This window comes from Oryzias latipes, chromosome 19 (genome assembly GCF_002234675.1).
Source record: "Oryzias latipes chromosome 19, ASM223467v1".
Classification (NCBI taxonomy): Eukaryota; Metazoa; Chordata; class Actinopteri; order Beloniformes; family Adrianichthyidae; genus Oryzias; species Oryzias latipes.
In genome coordinates, this window is record NC_019877.2 from 19,596,931 (window position 1) to 19,615,978 (window position 19,048).

The window sequence follows — 19,048 nt, forward strand, 5'->3', positions numbered from 1 at the left end:
AGTCCAAAGGTCTCGAATACATTCAAGATGGTCTTAAGTAAAAATAAGAATTAAGTTACAAAAAATATATATAAACAACAAAAAAGTGCTATATGTTGAGAAATTATATTATTAAGTTAGTCAGTAATAGTTATGTAATATATTTGTGTTCTGCCAACTGGACACAAAGTGTTAATTTTAAAAATTTAATTAAATTAAGCAATTTTATTTCCAAAAAGGTTATGTAGGCATTTACTTTAGTTTAAATTGACTTTAGTTTTTGGGTTTTAGTTACATTTTTTCCCTCAAAGTAGGTCTAATACTGGTCCATAATATTTGCTATATCATGTAATTTGATTTAACAAAAGCAGAAGTTTCCAACTGCTTTATTAAAAAAAATTTTTTTTAAGAAAAGTTCCTTTTAAGTGCTACAGTTCTTGGTCAAATATTCATATTTTAGCACAAATTCATCCCACAGTCCTTCAAATGCAGGAGTGCAAACAGTATCTAAGATATTATCAAAACTGTAGTGATGTAACCGTAAGTCGTGGTACTGAGGGGGGGGGCAGTTGATCTCTGATTGGTTAATTGCAGGTGCAGTTCCCTCCTTGCATGTCTGTGTGTCCTTGGGTGGGCAAAACACTGAACCCCACATTGTTACCATGATGGTTTAGGTTTGCACCAGACTAAGGCATCAGTATGTGAATGGGTGAATGAGTGAGAGGGACTGTAAAGTGCTTTGAGACTAAAAGCAAGGTAGAAAACCAGTAAATAATGTAAGTACGCAATTTACCACATTAAAATGCCACATATCCAATGGATATTGAGAAGATAAACCTTTGAATGTGGTTAATGCTTTTTGTAGAAATAAAACTTTTAGTAACCAGCAAAATACATGTGTTTAGAGTTTCAATGAGTTTGAGGGGGTGCATTTACTTATAGAGAACATTTTTCTGCAGTCTGTGCTGTGAAGTGCTGCGAAGCTAAAATTCCAAAATAACTGGACACTGAATAAACATGAGCTGTAACCCAGATCTGCTTTAGTTCAGCTTCTTTTCTGATATTTGAGGGGGAAGGAAAACTCAACGGTGACTCTGTTCTATCTTGTCTCCTGTCCTCTGCTCAGCCTCTCTGTCTTCAGTTCAAACACAAAAACATTATGCATATGGGTAAATTAGGACTATTGCTCTTACATGCTGGTCTATTACAGAAGAAACAAAAAGGAGCAGATAATTCTCCACTTTTACTAGACGAGAAAGCACTGCTCTTACGTTTGCCGGCAGCCTCCTCTGCAGAGGTTCCAAATAAAAACTCCCACTTGGCACGTGCGATCTTCTGACAGTGCAGGGACGGCACGGGGGCTGCACTTCCACTGTCCGTCTGTGAAATCACAAAGACAGCCGAAGACTGAAGTGCAGTGGAAAAACATCAATTAAAAATCGGCATCTACAATATTCAACTCTGATTCTGATGGACATTTAAAAAAGTAAAAAAAAAACATCAAAAATATATCTGCATCACCAAGCTGTTATGTAAAATTTAAGCGAACATTTGTTTTTAACCCCTTGACATCTGTTGATGCAAATGTACATCAAAGCACTTTAGCTCCAAAATGTATCATCTCAATGCAAGCAAAAAGTCATTTTTAGTTTTATAGCTGGAAATAAATTCAGGTGCCAAGAGGGTAATAATTGTTGAACTGCATGTTTTTTCAAGGCATTTCTTTTCTAGTCTTAGTTACATAGTAGCAGTGTGTGCAGTTATAACCCTTTAACAACCCAACCAAGACAAAATCAATTAAAGCTACGGGTAGCATTTAGCGGGTTCGAGCACGTGCGCCTGCCCCGCGAGCAATGTCCCATCAAGCCGTTTCGCATCGCCGCAACCACCCGCTTCGCTATGACGATCGTGTTTTTCTGACAAAGATGTAATATTTGACTGACATTTTCAGACATTTTTACTGTATTAATTTTGAGTAATTCATGTTTGAAATCCCAAATATTTTACATTTTCACAAGTACTGAGCGTCTTTTTCTAACAGAGATGCAATGTTTGAAACACTGTAGTTTAAGGTCAGTTTGCGAAGAATGTCAGGAAAAATTGTGTTAAAGGCTGAGCTGCAGTCCACAAAGAGCACCCTGGCGTAGGTGTCTCTGTGTTCCAGGTGTCTCGGCGCAGTGTGTGGAGGGTGATGGAAATGGCATCCTCCGTTGATCTGTTCGGTTTTTGAGCAAACTGGTGGGGGTCGAAGGTTGGTGGAAGGCAATCTTTGATATATCCTAGGAGCAGCCGTAAATTAGACAATATCAGTCTAAGTCAGTGTTATTCAACCTTTTTTGAGCCACGGCACACTTTGACCTTGACAAAAATCCCGCGGCACACCAGCATCCCAAAAAAAAAAAAAAAGCAGAAACTCATAGTCTGTTTTGATCTACAGCCCCCCCCCGGCAATCTGACGTGCATTTTTGTGATAATTGTGGCAGAAAAAGCAGGAAGTTGCAGATGTTTTTTCGAAAAGATGTAATAAAAGCTAAGTTACATACAAACTGTATGTTCGTTGTGGTTTCAATCCGTGTAACAAGGATGACTCATTGTACGCTAAGGCGCTGTCCCTTTAAGCCAATGCATCATTGGTGATGTAGTGTGAATACTGCGACAAAACGGCAGAAAGACTTGCGTCTCTGAGCTTCATGGTTTTGTTCACTTGTTCCACGGTCTGATACCGGATTCTGTGGAAAGCTCCACCGCTAAAGACGAGCTTTAGCTGGTGTTTTTGTTGGAAATGAGTGAGTTATGAGCTAAATTGGAACAAGGAAGTGAAGACTTTTAACACTTCTGATTGGTCAGACTGCTGACATGTGATTAATCCTTCAAGAATGATTGGTGGAGTCGTGGAGACAGTAAAAGCTGCGGGACTTTTCAGAAAACAGTTATAGCTGCAGGTAAATCGCGGAGCCGTCATTCTTATCAAAATGTCTTTAATAGAATCAATTAAACACAAAGAAAAAAGTATTTTATGATCTTTCATATTCTTAACTACTCAGTGTTTTATCAGGACCTGTTTGGATGAACAAAGAGCTGATTTCCTGGAGATGGTTAATGTTTTTAGATCAGTTAATGAGGGCAATTTTCCACGACACACTTGACCATCTCCCACGGCACACTAGTGTGCCGCGGCACACTGGTTGAAAAACACTGGTCTAAGTAGTCAACATAGTATTGAAGAGAATGAAAGGAGCTGATGGCCTGGATTATGGCAAATTCCTAAATTACAGTGTCTCAAACATTGCATCTCTGTTATAGGATTCTATGTTGTGACAAATATCAAACAGTATTGACATTTAGATCAAGTCCACACTTCTATATTTTATTATGAAGTGTTTGTACTGAGTATAACAAAATCCTACATCATAACATGTCCTCATGTGAAAAATTAAATTACATTTACCATTAACATAAATGAATGGGCTATATGGTTGGGAGTATGTTTCTAAACACCCAATCTTATCTAAGCCTTTTTCTTAAAAAAAAAAACATTTGATTATTTGATAAGATTTGTGTGTATTTTTCTTCAATCATTCATTTGACTTTTACAGTTGTAAAATTATTTTGAAGACCAAATGTTGATTTCAGCCATGGTCGATCTGTTACCGTAAAGCTGAGAATGCGAGAGCAGTGAAAACTATGGAGCGGCTCATTTGACACTGCAGATCTGAATGACGGCTGGCTTGACAGTAGTGTTGGATGGAAGATGAAATATTCAGTTCTTTCATTGTAAATCTGACTCCAGAGGAATCAGTGCCTCACCAGTCCTTAACTTCACCGCACGAAACGTCACTGAAAGACATACAACAAAATAAATAAATGAAAAAGCAGTCTTTCAGTGCTGAACTGTCTTTTTGTGGCCTCATTCTAACTCCTCTCATCTTGCTTGTCACTGCTGGCTAATTAACATATGAGCAGGAACCCTGCAGGGGGAGGAGGGGGGAAATCTGACCCATGCAGCAGGCCTGACTTCAAGAGGCTGTTGGATAAAAGATGAAAAAAAAGTCTTCAAATTCACCAGTTCATTTTAAAATTCTGAAAATATTCAGGGACAATTTGGACACGTACAGCTATATGCATTGTTGTTTATATTCGTCAATATAGTGAGCATTGATGCACACTTTTTTTGCAGAGACTTCAAGTGCATGCACTATATACAAAATGGAGAATGCGCTATATAGTGATGAGGGTGGTCATTTGGACGCAACCTGGGTTTCTAAGGCACTTTTGGGGTTTTCTCTCTCTTCTTTCCTCCCTCCTGCAGTGATGTCCTGTCCACCGGTTATTGAGCTCCTGGACCTGTGGCCTGCTCTGAAAATAGAGTCAGAGGTAATATGGATAAACTCTCCTCTTAAAATGAAAATTATGATTCTTACTCATTTGGCATCCAGGTGCTGCTTTATACATGTGTGTGAGAGATTTTTTCACTTATAATTGAAGTCTGTTGTTGTGTTTTATTCAGGTGTATGCAGAGTTTCAGCAGATTAATAAATCAGAACCTGCACAACACTTTTTATGAACTTGACCATCATCTTCCTGGTCAACTTATGACCATATGACCACTAATGACCACTTATGACCACTAATGACCACTTATGACCATATGACCACTTATGACCCTATGACCACTTATGACCCTATGACCACTTATGACCACTTATGACCAGAGAAAAGGCATCAAAAACTGGGGGGACTGCAGGTTAATCTGGCAGAAATTAAAAAAATCACGATGAGCAGGTAAATTAATTATTTGACATCTCAAGTTTATCCAGTTTGTTTTTTTATGTAAACGGGAAATCCAGGACATTCACACCAAGCGCACTACTGTTCTTCACGCCCTGCCTGTTTATCTGCATGAGGATGTCTCTGGAGATTTTAAAACTTGCACAGTGAGTTCCTTTAAGTTCCTCCTACTGTTTATTACGTAAATGGTTCATCAAACTGCTAACGTCATTTTGTTTAGTCTATACAGTTTTCATAAGTGGTCTGTTTTCTTTGGTGTCGCTAAGATCTTCAGTATAACAAACTTGAACAGTATTACTTCATTAGCTTAATATGTTTATTTCGCTGCATTTAGATTCTCTGGTAAGTTGATTGATTTGTGTGTAGAACAGGTGTTTTCTGTTTATCACTATAGAGGTATTGGATTTTAACAGGACTTTCTTAAATCAAGTTTCACTGTATTTTCTGTAGATTCGATTATGATTGGCATCTCTCTTTTTCTTTTTTTTAATTCATTCAGGATGAGTCTGATGAGCCAGAGCTTGATGGTGTCGCAGTGGGGCTTCTTACTGTCAGCAACGACCATCACACAAGTCCAGTGCACTACGAGCCTGTGGAAATCTCTGTTGTGATTGAAAGTGATGAAGTGGTCAGCCTCCCCAGATTCTGTGATGCCTTCGTGGTAATGTTTGGACTCATCTATGCGATGCACCTCAAATATCCCAAAGCACTGACCAACACGTTTACTCAAGAGATTTGACTTGGTCTAGACGGTAAACTACCATCCAGGTTGCAGACCCTCAAAAATGACTTGATGATACATCTGTAAAGCTAAGTTGAAATAAGGAGGCATAACACATTATAACAGACTATAGTTATCTCCCTTTGTCTAAACAATGCCTCAAAAATATTGCACTATATACTCTGCATTTGTTCAGGCAGTAGGTTCAAAGTTCACTGTCTTTTATCAAGTAACACAAATGTTTAGCTTGTTTTGACGCTGTTATTAAGTGTAATTAATAATAATGATGATTTTTATCTATATGGCGCCTTTCTAGACGCCCAAGGTCGCTTCACAGATAGAAAACAATAGAATACCATTAAAAGAAAGACACATTAGTTAAAAACTAAATTTTCTTTAATTTCAACATTGCACAGAAGGTAGTGAGCAAATAATATTGTTAGGCAGATGTTTATGACGTAACGCTTTATTTAAGTTACCGTTACTCAATGATTTTTGGTTAATCATTGGCCCAAAAATGTTTAGGTTTTGAAATTCATGGTTTTGAGTTTACTGACTCAAAGAATTTGATTACTCCTGTACAAGAAGGGAACTTATAAAGATTAAGTTTTGTTAAGATAGATAGATAGATAGATAGATAGATAGATAGATAGATAGATAGATAGATAGATAGATAGATAGATAGATAGATAGATAGATAGATAGATAGATAGATAGATAGATAGATAGATAGATAGATAGATAGATAGATAGATAGATAGATAGATAGATAGATAGATAGATAGATAGATAGATAGATAGATAGATAGATAGATAGATGACTTTATTAATCCCACAATGGGGAAATTTCATTTATCTGTGGCAGCAACACGACATTCAGAAATAATCTATATAATATAACATCAATAAATGACATCACAAATTACATTTATATTAGATAATTAAAAATATTACTAAAATTATTATGAAAAATTATTATCAAAAATGAGATTCTTATTAAATAAAGAAATAAATATTAAATAAATACAGCTGCAAAAGTGTAAAAAACATGCGGTCTGCAAAACATGTAAACTGTGAAAAACATTACAAATTTTTTCAAAATACAGAAATAACTAATGAAGTTCACACCAAGAACAAAAACAAAAACAACTGTTCAGGAACAAAAAACAATTTAAAATTGAAAAACAACAACTACAACAAAAGTAAATGAATCAATGACTAAACAGAAAAAAAAACACCCCTGGGACCGTGGAGTGTCACTTTGACACGGTGTTGTACAGTCTGATGGCTGTGGGGAAGAATGACCTGCGGTAGCGCTCCTTCTTACAATGAGGGTGCAACAGTCTTGTGCTGAAGGAGCTGGTCAGCGCCTCTACAGTTTTGTGCAGGGGGTGGGAGGGGTTATCCATGATGGATGTCAGCTTAGCTAACATCCTCCTGTCCGCCACCTCCTCGATGGACTCAAGTGTGCAGCCCAAGACAGAGCCGGCCCCCCTAACCAGTTTGTTAAGCCTCTTCAAGTCTCTGCCTGCACTGCCCCCCGCCCAGCACACAATTCCATAAAGGACCACTGAGGCCACCACAGTGTCGTAAAAGATCCTCAGCAGCTGTCTGCACACGCCAAACGACCTCAGTCTCCCCAGCAGGTGAAGGCGACTCTGGCCCCTCCTGTACAGAGCATCCGTGTTGTTGGACCAGTCCAGTCTGTTGTTCAGGTGAACACCCAGATATTTAAATGTGTCCACGACCTCAATGTAAGATAAAATAATAAATAAAATAAAATAAATAAATAAAATTAAATAAAATAATAAATAAAATAATAAATAATAATAATAATAAATAAGATAAAATTGTGTAGTTGTGTACTTATTTTTTTTAAGTTATGCAAACTTATTCCTGTGGCTTGAAAACTGGTGAGTCATAGTAACTGATGACAATGAAGTTGTCTCAACAGGAAAACATAAGTCATATTTAATGCCAATATTTGATCTGCACAAATGTAATGCTTTTAATTTAACTCTTATCAATTAAATATTTTATGTTATGGAAAAATCTGACTTTTTAGTTAATCAACTGACAATAATTGTGGCAAATAAGTTTTGCTAACTTGTTCGGGTTTACAGCAGCATCACAGCTATAGGAACACATTTCTCACCAATGTTGTGGATTCAAAGACGTGGATTTCAGCTGCTACAACTCTCAAAATGGCCGTTGAGGAGTTAATTGCTATAGCTAACACCCCGATAGTGACGCCTCTCTGGTCTTCCACAGCTTGCTCTGCTAGAACAGCAAGATCTCTCCTGTCTTCCGTGGTTAAAGTGAAAAGACTCGTGGTAAAAACGTGCTCAGAAACTGATCTGAGAGCTGCTGGGCCAAGCGGAACAGCCACCACCTCTGATTGGCTGTTAAAACTGATCTGCACGAGGGGTTTGGTGGACTGGGTGATGCATTCAAGCATTCTAGGACATTTAAAACTTTGTAGATGGAAATAAATTAAAGTTATTAATGGATTTATTTTAAATAAAGAAAATATCCAATAAAAACTCAGTTCACAAGAAAAGCTTCCTATCAACCACTCTGATCAATCCCCTGCCGCTGGATTCCTCTAGGCATTATGGGTAGTGTAGTCAAATCAAGTTCATGACAGCTTTTTTTGCTTTATGCACGATATAATTTGTTGGACCTCTGGGTCTGAAAAATACAATACAAATGTTGTAAAATCAAATTTTTCACAAATGTTTTAGTATTTTTCAGATTGTATTGATTCATATGTAAGCACCAAAAAGTAAACTAATGCTAAAGTTCCATGCCGTGTAACTTAGCAACAGACTGTGACATCACTGATATCACAGAGCCCCACTTTATAAGTTGCTTAGCAATACGGTTAAACCACAACACTCTACGATCTCCAAAGTAAAGCACACATTTTGAGACTAAGGAAAGACTTTCCGATATCCTCAAGATTTTGTGTAATAAACGAGGAACGATCATGGACAAAGACTCTGCCATGGACAATCCAAAACATACTGGTAAATGAGAGTCCCGGCAAAACTTTTAGTTACACGTTTGCTTCGTAAAGATGCCAAAGTTTGGTTTTTGTGTTTCTATGATACTATTTAAACTCCTCCTGCTTTTCCCAACAAGTCGAGAGGAAGACCAGCCCTGACAATAAGAAAAGGAAGAAAAAAGGGACGTTCCCGGTGCCAAGTGAGACTCCTGACTCTGAGACTTCACAACCATCAACCAGCACCCAAGACAACACCCCAGTGAGAAAACTAAAAAGAAAGAAACAGGAAGACAAAGAGGAAGAAGAAATAATAGAGCCAAAGAAGGTGAAAACTCCTCTGAGAGGTAAATAAACTGACACAGACCCCAAACAACACAGAATAGGTCTTATTCTAATTTATTTTTAAAGGACATGTCATTAATAATTTGACAGTACAGTGCTACAAAAAGAAATTCAAAGTCAGAAATGAAAAAAATAAAACTAGCATGACGAATTAAAAACTACCAGATCGTCACACTCCTTTCAAAAGTTGAGTTGCTGGTATTTTTAAGTCTGCTTTGTAAGTCGTAGGAGTAAGTTTGTGGGCCTCAAAGCTCATGACAGCAGTCGACTGTCAAAAGAAAGACTGAAGTCCTAAATTTGTTTGTAAAATGGCTCTGAAGCTGAATGCAAACACTCCACCCAAATAAATGTCTCTATTATGATGGATTTTTATCAACATTATGCATTTCCTGAGCTATAACACTGGTTTACAATCGTCCAAACCTTTAACGTACATTTCACAACAGTACATATGTAATAAAATCACATTTTTTCCAAAATGTTTTATCCTGAAGTGTCTTTCAGAATGTGTCAATTTAAACATAAACACTAAAAAAGAAGCCAAAGTCACATGCTGTGTAACTTAGCAACAGTTCATGACATCAGTGATATCAGGCAGCCCTTTTTTCAAAGTTGCTTAGCAACACTCTTTGACAACAAAAAGAGAAAAGTAAAGCGCGAACAACTAAGGAAACATTTTTGTTACTCAAGTTTTTGTGTAATAAACAACAAATGAAGGTTCTGCCAAGGACAAACCAAAATATAGTGGGAAATGAGAGTCCCGGCCAAACCTTTAGTTACACATTTGCTTCCCAACGATGACAAACTTTGGTTTTTGTGTTTTTGTGACAACATCTCAACTCATTTATCAAATAAAAACCCCCAACACATTGATATACTTGATGTGAACTCAAGCAGTAAACTGTGAAGATTTAAAATAAATGTTCTTTACTAATTAAGCTGTTTTGTTGTTGATCTTCAGATGATGGACAAACCAAAAACGCTGAGAGGAAGTCTTTCCCTACAAAGAAGAAACAGAAGAAAAAACATCTAAACCATGAACCCATTGAGTCTTCTGCATCTGAGCCTTCACAACCCTCTACCAGCACCCAAGACAACACCCAAGTGACAACACTAAAGAGGAAAAGACAGGAGGAAGAAATAACAGAGCTGAAGAAGAGGAAAACAACTCTAAAAGGTAAATAAGACACACAGACTCCATGGTTTTCCGGAGGGACAAGAAAAAAAATGAAAAATAAAACTGTCATAACAAATTAAGGACTAGAAAAGAATCATTCTCCTCTCAGACTATCTCAAAACGTAAAAACCAGTTGCCTTTGTTTTAAAGTCTGCTTTAACTGCAAACACTGCAACCAAATGAATGTCTCTATTTTTCATCAACATATTTTACATTTCCTAAGCACTCACACTAATTAAAAAAAACGTTTTAATTGTTACAATCAAAGCAAGCGTCTGGGGTTCAACTTTTCTAAGGTTGCTTCTTAAAATTCACATCCGTTTTTTAAAAATACATATTTAAAAAACACCTAAATACAGTTTTGCCTCTAAGTTTTAGCACAAAGGGGTAGTAGAGGTGTAAAAAAGAAAAAGAAAACCCTTTTCTTGTCATTTTCAGGTTCCAGTTCCAGTGACGCCGAACAAACTGCAACATCCTCACAGAAAACTGAGATTACCGATAAAGGTCTGATGATTGTATAACATTTCCCTTTTGATTATACAGCTACTTTCTGTTTAATAATATAATTTTCAATCATAAATGAACTAATGATGCATTTCTGTTTTGTTGTGTTCAGATAAATTTAAAGCCAAATATGTGGAAAAACATCAATTTGCTGAAGGAGGTTATGGATCCATATATGCTGGCTTTCGTAAATCTGACAACCTACCAGTAAGTGTTTTGTATGCAGCTACAGTAAATGAGCTACAGACTTTTTATAAAACCAGGAGAAAAGTACTTGGATACATTCATTTATAATCAGACTGTTGATGTTTGTGGTTTCCATGGTCTGAATGAAAATAGATTTTGATGGAGGGGAAATCTAAATCAGTTTGTCTCCTGTCAGTCATCTCACAGTCAGAAATGCTCTTGTTTGTGTCTTGCAGGTAGCCGTCAAGCACATTTTAAAATCTATAATCCCACATAAAAAACTGGTAAGTTGCTTGAGCCAACTTCTTCTGAGTATCTCTGCTCTAAATGGGTATCTGTCCTTCTCTTCCTCATGCTCTCTTTGTTTTGATTCTGCAGGATGATGGCAATGGAAAAATGGTTCCTTCTGAAGTGGCCATTATGTTAAAATTACGAGATGAATCCATTCATTCAGATGGAAAAGCAGCGCCAGTAGCCCTGTTGGACTGGTATGACATCGGCAGAGAAATCCTCCTGGTCATGGAGAGACCAATCCCTTGTGAGGACCTCTTTCATTACATTGATACCAAAGGAGGCACACTGGAAGAAGAAGAAGCCAAGGTAGGCCCGTGTGCAGTCTGTGTTGGTTTGAGATGTTCTGTCTGTTTCTGCAGAAACTTCCTGAAGCTGAAATGTTTATTCAATGCAACCTTGTTTCATAAAGTGGTTAAGTGTTTGATGCAGAAGCAAAAGTAGCTTTCAGCAGGTTCAGAACATTAGAAAGAAGAGTACTTCTAAAGCTACATGTACACTGGACATGTGATGCGTGGTCAAGAACCTGCTAAACGCGGCTTCTTCAACACGCATTTAGCCCATGGTGTTCACACTGGCTTCTTCGCTTTTAGAGGCTTGGTGCAAAATGTTGAAGCGGTGCAAATCTCTCGATTTGGGCACAAAATGTCAACTTTTGTGAATTGGGGGGGGGGTGTCATTCATCCTTCACAACTAAATCTGAGTCCCCGAATGGTCAAAATTCAACCTGGTTTGACTTGCAGCACATGTTCAATGGCCGTGCGTTTTGTACGTGGAGCTTGAAAACGGCCATAAAAACGTGCACAGCGAAAGTTTTAAAGGTGAAGGCCCAAAACGCACATTTACATAGACTTTTCATTGGAGGTGAACCTGAACGCATCCTGACGAGGCCGGCGTGAATGCTGTTCTAGAAGGAGGCTTGTGCTTTGCTGCCTCAGCTTATTACTTCTTTTTTATCTCTTTCAGATCATAATGACACAGCTCATTCACACAGCCATAGACCTTGAGGACAGAAGTATCTTCCACCAAGACATCAAAACTGAAAACATCCTCATTCAAAGCCACTCAAATACACCACAAGCTCGTCTTATAGACTTTGGAGTGAGCTGCCTGGCAGAAAAGGATTCCATCCTTAGAGAATTTTCAGGTAGAAGATCTCCATCAACATATAAAAACATGTCAAATGAAGATGAATATGACTAATGTTTATTTTTTTCCAGGAACTCCTATAAATGCCCCCCCAGAAGCCTTTAAAGGTTTTTGTAGCCCAGGATCAACCACAGTGTGGCAGCTTGGGGTGGTTCTGTATGAAACCCTCCATTACCGCGGCGATTTTTCAACAATGGATTTTCTCGAAGGGGATCTGATGATTGACAGTGAACTGTCAGAAGGTAAGAAATCATCTTTCTCTGCATGGATGCTTGGCCTCTGACCTTATCTGACCTTAATCTTTACTTTACTTTACTTTCTCCAGAGTGCCAAGACTTTTTCAAAGCATGTTTGAATACTTCTGAAGAACAGCGCCCCTACCTGCAAGATCTCCTCCACCATCCATGGCTCAGATAAAAGAAAAAGAAAACACTCAGACACACACACACATACACACACACACACACACACACACACAGGGACAGAGAACTCAAAAGTCTAAAATTTTAAATAAGCTTAAAATTTCAGCAAAAATCTTAAACCTAAATTGACCTTAGAATAAATATGTAAAGGAAAATGATGAATACTAAAGTTTAGCTGCAAATAGGGGCAGACGATGGCAATATTATAAAATGAAAGTTTTTACTCTTAGTGCCACATAGGCAGATTTAAAATTGGAATTGGTTTTAAAACTTGCATTTCCCATGATTACTAGTGTTTACCAACACTTTTGTTAAAGTACCTCAAACTTGCACGATACACTCCTTTTCTTTCAGTCTTCTTTTGGTTGGATGTTTGGAAACACGGCACTAGGCAACGTTAAGAAACAGAACGTTGTTAAAAGAAACGTAGTACAGTATAATTGAAAATCCAGATGGGGTAAAGATACTAGAATTAGTTAAAGGAAAACTGGATAAAGGCTCCTCACTCGCATTAAATGTCTTCTGGGTTCTTTGTCCACTGATTGTGCTAATGCTGACTCTCACGGAAAGATCTGCCTCGTTTTCCTTGTTGCAGTGACCAGGACTCGTCGGTGTTGCAGTGACCAGGACTCGTCGGTGTTGCTGTGACCAGGACTCGTCGGTGTTGCTGTGACGAGGACTCGTCGGTGTTGCTGTGACCAGGACTCGTCGGTGTTGCAGTGACCAGGACTCGTCGGTGTTGCAGTGACCAGGACTCGTCGGTGTTGCAGTGACCAGGACTCGTCGGTGTTGCAGTGACCAGGACTCGTCGGTGTTGCCGTGACCAGGACTCGTCGGTGTTGCCGTGACCAGGACTCGTCGGTGTTGCCGTGACCAGGACTCGTCGGTGTTGCCGTGACCAGGACTCGTCGGTGTTGCCGTGACCAGGACTCGTCGGTGTTGCCGTGACCAGGACTCGTCGGTGTTGCCGTGACCAGGACTCGTCGGTGTTGCCGTGACCAGGACTCGTCGGTGTTGCCGTGACCAGGACTCGTCGGTGTTGCCGTGACCAGGACTCGTCGGTGTTGCCGTGACCAGGACTCGTCGGTGTTGCAGTGACCAGGACTCGTCGGTGTTGCCGTGACCAGGACTCGTCGGTGTTGCTGTGACCTTCGTGGATGCCGTGTGCAGATCTCCTCCAGAGAGAGTTGGCAGGACCGTCTGAGTCTCACATTTTGGTGAGTTGTTATCCTAAACAATCACTACAGTATGTAAAAAAAGTAAATGTACCCAAAAAGCTCTATATATTTCAGCAGTGTCCTTTCCTAACATGCTGTTCTTCTCTTTTCAACAGGACTCCTTGGCGTGGTGGTGGTGGTGCTGGTGGGGGGGTTGTTACAGTGTGCTGCTAGCACACTTTTTCTGCAGCTCCTTTAACCCCCCTGCCTTTCCCGAGGGTTCTCCCTAAACTCACATTGGCCTTCAAGGGAGTCCGACCTCATCTTCATGGAGAGCTTGGCAGGAGAGGAGCGTGCTCCACCCAAACCAGGTGGATTTCATTGGCATAAAGAATAACATAAAAACTAGGAGGGGACGTGCAAAAACCAGACAAGGCTTTTTAATTCATCTTTAAAAACGTAAAATTAGAAGCTCAAAAAACAAAAATCGTTTTAATTAGAAGCGTACCTAAGTCTAACAAGGTTGCATAGTGTTTAAGGAACTAAAAGATGTTGGGAGGGGGTTGGAGACCACCTCCATTTATTGCAGATCTGACTATTTTCCCAAAACAAGCAATAGAAACCACAGTGTTAGATTCCAAATGAGCTTCTACATGAGGGTGGTAGGAAATCAGCTAATTTTACAAAGTCTTTGTATTTTTATTCAGAACAGATCTCAAATAATAAAAGAATATTGGACATAACTGAGATCAAATGAGGATTCAAATTGCTAAGCACAGAAAAACGCATTAGGAAGGGGCTACCAACCCAAACTGAATTCAGGGGGAAAGAAACTTAGGGACAATCAATATTTTCTGTAGTTAAAACAAAAACACAGATCTGGTTCCGTTACACGTGTGTGGGTTTTATCCGGGCCTTTTGGCCATCTCCCACATCTTAAAGACGTGTCTCAAAACAAAATTTGCATACCGAAACGTAGCTTTTTTTGATAAATTGACTTGGTCTTCTAAAGCAAAAACAGTGAATTAAAAAGCATTTGCACGTCCCCTCACTGGTTTTTCAAATTTGGCTTTACAATTGATGAAATAAAGGAAGTAAAATTGGAAAATGTGTCATGTTTTTTGTTATTGTTGTCTTTCTTTTTTTTTGGTCAAACAGAAACTAAAAAACAAGGTCTAATAATGTTCCAACAATAAATGAAAAAGTTATGTTTTTTGTTTTTACAAACGAAGGTAACAGTATTTTAAAGCTTCTTTAACCGTTTCTTGAATTACCAGCAATTGTGTTTGAAATAAACTTGAATGAGTTTGTTAGTAGTGACAAATGGCAGTAAGAATAAATATTACACTTTGTGTTTAAAAAGAAAATTCTAGGATTCTACACAGTGAAGAAAAGCCTAGTGGCAGTTTTTGAAAATTGTCCAATATTTTGTAAAAACAATTGCATTAAATCTTCCATTAACTTTTTAAATTCTTTAACAGTAACTAACTAGAGCAACAAAAACTGAACTTCAAACTTATGGAGAACATTGCTGCAATGCAATGCAAGACAGTTAATATGCTGGAAGAATGTTCCTACAAGTTTAAGCATTTGGTAAGGTTGTTGGAAATAATGACGAGTATTTGGTTTTTCACCACAGACAACTGAAATGCAGGTTTGACGAGATCAGGTTATGCAGAAAAACTAGTTTTGCATAAGAAATGAGGTCTCAGTCACTAGGGTTGGAACTGAGCTGCTGACAGTATAAATGATGTAATAATTATGTTTTGAGACATTTGAAAAAATGAATCTTGATCAGGTCCCAACCTTCCTTTGAACTGAAGTCCAACATGAAGTAGGTTAAAAGTCTTCAACCACAAAGATCCTCCTGCTTCAAAAACTGAGTGAATTAGGGCAAAGTTCAGCTCTGAAATAAAAAAGGAGGGTAATGACCTCTAAACATAACACTGTTTCAATAGAAATAAAAGTGCCTTTCCTAAAAGACAAGAAAAGGTTAAATGTGCCAAGAAAGGAGACGTGGAACCGAACGGAGTAGACGTGGAACCGCATGGAGTAGACGTGGAACCGCATGGAGGAGACGTGGAACCGCACGGAGGAGACGTGGAACCGAACGGAGGAGACGTGGAACCGAACGGAGGAGACGTGGAACCGCATGGAGGAGACGAGGAACTGCATGGAGGAGACGAGGAACCGAATGGAGGAAACGAGGAACCGTGCGGAGAAGACGTGTTGCATCTGTGAAGTAGCGAAATCGTGAAAAGTAAACCGCGTAATAGCGAGGGATCACTGTACATTCTAATTCAAGATTTCTTACATTAATATTTACATGACAACACTTGTGTATAATGTTTGTTGTTACTTTTTAACCATTCTACGTTAAAAAAACAATCAGTGAAGTAATAACTTGCTTTTCTAAAAAAATCATACTACTCTTTAAAGACACACTTTATGTTTTTGGTGTTTTTAACATGTTCTTGTGGCCTTTTTCTAATGACTAATTACATATACAAAGAAAATTAAACCTACATTTTTATTTCTGAGTATTTCTTTAATCAAATTGCTGTGAATCAAGAGCAGATGATAAAATAGTGTCTGAACAACGTAGAAAATCTGCTGGACAGGCCACGAGATCCCGGCTTCACTCTGCTCTGCAACAGGGAGGGGAATGGAAGTGGGCTTGCTCCATGCCAACAGTCCCACCCACAACTCAAATTTCTAATGATCTAATGCAGTGTTTTTCAACCTTTTTTGAGCCACGGCACACAATAACCTTGAAAAAAATCCTAAGGCATACCAGCATACAAAAATTACAAAAAATAAAAGGAGAAACTCATAGTCTGTATCTACAGTCCCTCTGCAATCTCACATGCATTTCGGTGATAATTGTGTCAGAAAAACCTACAATTTAGCACTTGTTTTTTCTAAAAGATGTAATAAACGTTAAGGTAGAAGATTTAAAAACTGTTTGATGTGTGCTCGTGGTCTCAAGACTTCTAGCAAGAAGACTCATTGTGCGCTGAGATGCTGCAACTTAACCCAATGCATCATGGGAGATGTAGTGCGCAAACGGCCAGAGATCGCTTCTCTGAGTTTCATTGTTTTGTTCACTTGTTCTACGGTCTGACACCGGATTCTGTTGAAAGATCTGTGTTAAATATAAATTTTCACTCAACTCAACACGTTTTCCAAAGTTTCTGAGGTTAAAATCGCCGAATTTGAGTGTTGCGCGATCACAGAAGGAGCTCAATCTCCGGGAGAGGCTCTGAAGCGCTGTGCCTCATGTCTGACTGCAGGGCTCAATGTTAACAGAGACGTGCGCTGAAAACGCTGCTGTAGGCCCGCAGAAAAGTTGATATTAACCATTGTTTCTCTATTGTGCAAGTGAATGTGATTTTTTGTAAATTGAAAAATGTGCAATAAAGTTTATTGGGGGAAAAAAAGGCCCCCAGAAAAGCCTTTAGGTGAGGCAAGCCTCACCAGCAGGGGGCAGACGTGAGCTGACAGCTGCTTTGTAGCTACACTGGTGCCGCAGAAGAAGACTAAGAACGTCTTTCTCATTTGAGAGGGAGAAACTCATAAAATAAAGGAAAAAATCGGTGCACGGATACAAAAAGTAAGGCCAAACATGTTTTTCAATGTTTCTTTTTTTAAAATAACTTCGGAGTAGGTAAAAAAAATGTAAGTAAAATAATTTATTTATTTTTATGATCATTTTCACAGACAATATTTGATAACTGATTAAAGCTCCAGAATTTGAAGTTATAAAAATACCAGAATAGTTACTGATGTGTGCTGAACACACCTGACCTGTATACTTCAATTTGTTTCCAGTATATATGAATAATTTATACACAAGAGTGTTCTATCCGATGTCTAAAGAAATATTCTGTGGAGGACAAATATGCTCTTGTGTGTATTTTATAACTGTAGCTGCTGTTGGATGAAACTTGGTGAAATATTCAGTTCTTTCATTGTAAATCTGACTCCAGAGGAATCAGTGCCTCACCAGTCATCAACCTCACCGCACGTCACTGAAAGACATACAACAAAAATGAAAAAGCAGTCTTTCAGTGCTGAACTGTCTTTTTGTGGCCTCATTCTAACTCCTCTCATCTTGCTTGTCACTGCTGGCTAATTAACATATGAGCAGGAACCCTGCAGGGGGAGGAGGGGGGAAATCTGACCCATGCAGCAGGCCTGACTTCAAGAGGCTGTTGGATAAAAGATGAAAAAAAAGTCTTCAAATTCACCAGTTCATTTTAAAATTCTGAAAATATTCAGGGACAATTTGGACACGCACAGCTATATGCATTGTGGTCTATATTCGTCAATGTAGTGAGCATTGATGCATACTGTTTTTTTGCAGAGACTTCTGGGAAATTTCTATGACAGTCCATTTTGGAATTGTAGATTTGGACAGCACTACAAAATGGAGAACGCGCTGTATAGTGATGAGGGTGGTCATTTGGACGCAACCTGGGTTTCTAAGGCACTTTTGGGGTTTTCTCTCTCTTCTTTCCTCCCTCCTGCAGTGATGTCCTGTCCACCGGTTATTGAGCTCCTGAACCTGTGGCCTGCTCTGAAAATAGAGTCAGAGGTAATATGGATCAGCTCTCCTCTTAAAATGAAAATTATGATTCTTACTCATTTGGCATCCAGGTGCTGCTTTATACATGTGTGTGAGAGATTTTTTCACTTATAATTGAAGTCTGTTGTTGCGTTTTATTCAGGTGTATGCAGAGTTTCAGGGGATTACAAATCAGAACCTGCACAACACTTTTTATGAACTTGACCATCATCTTCCTGGTCAACTTATGACCATATGACCACTAATGACCACTTATGACCACTAATGACCACTTATGACCATATGACCACTTATGACCCTATGACCACTTATGACCCTATGACCACTTATGACCACTTATGACCAGAGAAAAGGCATCAAAAACTGGGGGGACTGCAGGTTAATCTGGCAGAAATTAAAAAAATCACGATGAGCAGGTAAATTAATTATTTGACATCTCAAGTTTATCCAGTTTGTTTTTTTATGTAAACGGGAAATCCAGGACATTCACACCAAGCGCACTACTGTTCTTCACGCCCTGCCTGTTTATCTGCATGAGGATGTCTCTGGAGATTTTAAAACTTGCACAGTGAGTTCCTTTAAGTTCCTCCTACTGTTTATTACGTAAATGGTTCATCAAACTGCTAACGTCATTTTGTTTAGTCTATACAGTTTTCATAAGTGGTCTGTTTTATTTGGTGTCGCTAAGATCTTCAGAATGACAAACTTGAACAGTATTACTTCATTAGCTTAATATG

General features: G+C 38.6%; 2 protein-coding genes and 1 long non-coding RNA gene across 6 annotated transcripts in view; 2 read left to right on the forward strand and 1 right to left on the reverse strand.

The window, feature by feature from the left end:
- The window catches only part of LOC101166258 (PH and SEC7 domain-containing protein 1), a 135,091-nt gene that overhangs the window by 66,412 nt on the left and 49,631 nt on the right, over window positions 1-19,048 (reverse strand). For all 3 annotated transcript variants that reach the window (XM_011488421.3, XM_020711956.2, XM_020711957.2), the window contains exon 3: window positions 1,251-1,359. In XM_011488421.3, the coding sequence (XP_011486723.2) occupies window positions 1,251-1,359 (109 nt within the window). The remainder of the gene's footprint in view (window positions 1-1,250; window positions 1,360-19,048) is intronic.
- On the forward strand, window positions 7,539-12,596 carry LOC111946458 (serine/threonine-protein kinase pim-1-like). 2 transcript variants are annotated; one of them, XM_023949814.1, is made up of 10 exons: window positions 7,539-8,517; window positions 8,633-8,839; window positions 9,799-10,014; window positions 10,453-10,518; window positions 10,631-10,725; window positions 10,941-10,988; window positions 11,083-11,304; window positions 11,962-12,142; window positions 12,216-12,386; window positions 12,470-12,596. In XM_023949814.1, the coding sequence occupies exons 1-10, from the start codon at window positions 8,478-8,480 to the stop codon at window positions 12,559-12,561; spliced, it is 1,338 nt and encodes a 445-aa protein (XP_023805582.1). In that variant the 5' UTR covers window positions 7,539-8,477; the 3' UTR covers window positions 12,562-12,596. The 2 variants fall into 2 exon arrangements, with proteins under 2 accessions (XP_023805582.1, XP_023805583.1); XM_023949815.1 differs by lacking the exon at window positions 8,633-8,839 and having other exon boundaries at window positions 8,460-8,517.
- On the forward strand, window positions 17,129-18,478 carry LOC111946459. The gene is made up of 3 exons (XR_002872182.1): window positions 17,129-17,336; window positions 18,256-18,320; window positions 18,454-18,478. It is a non-coding gene; the product is annotated as an uncharacterized LOC111946459 (long non-coding RNA).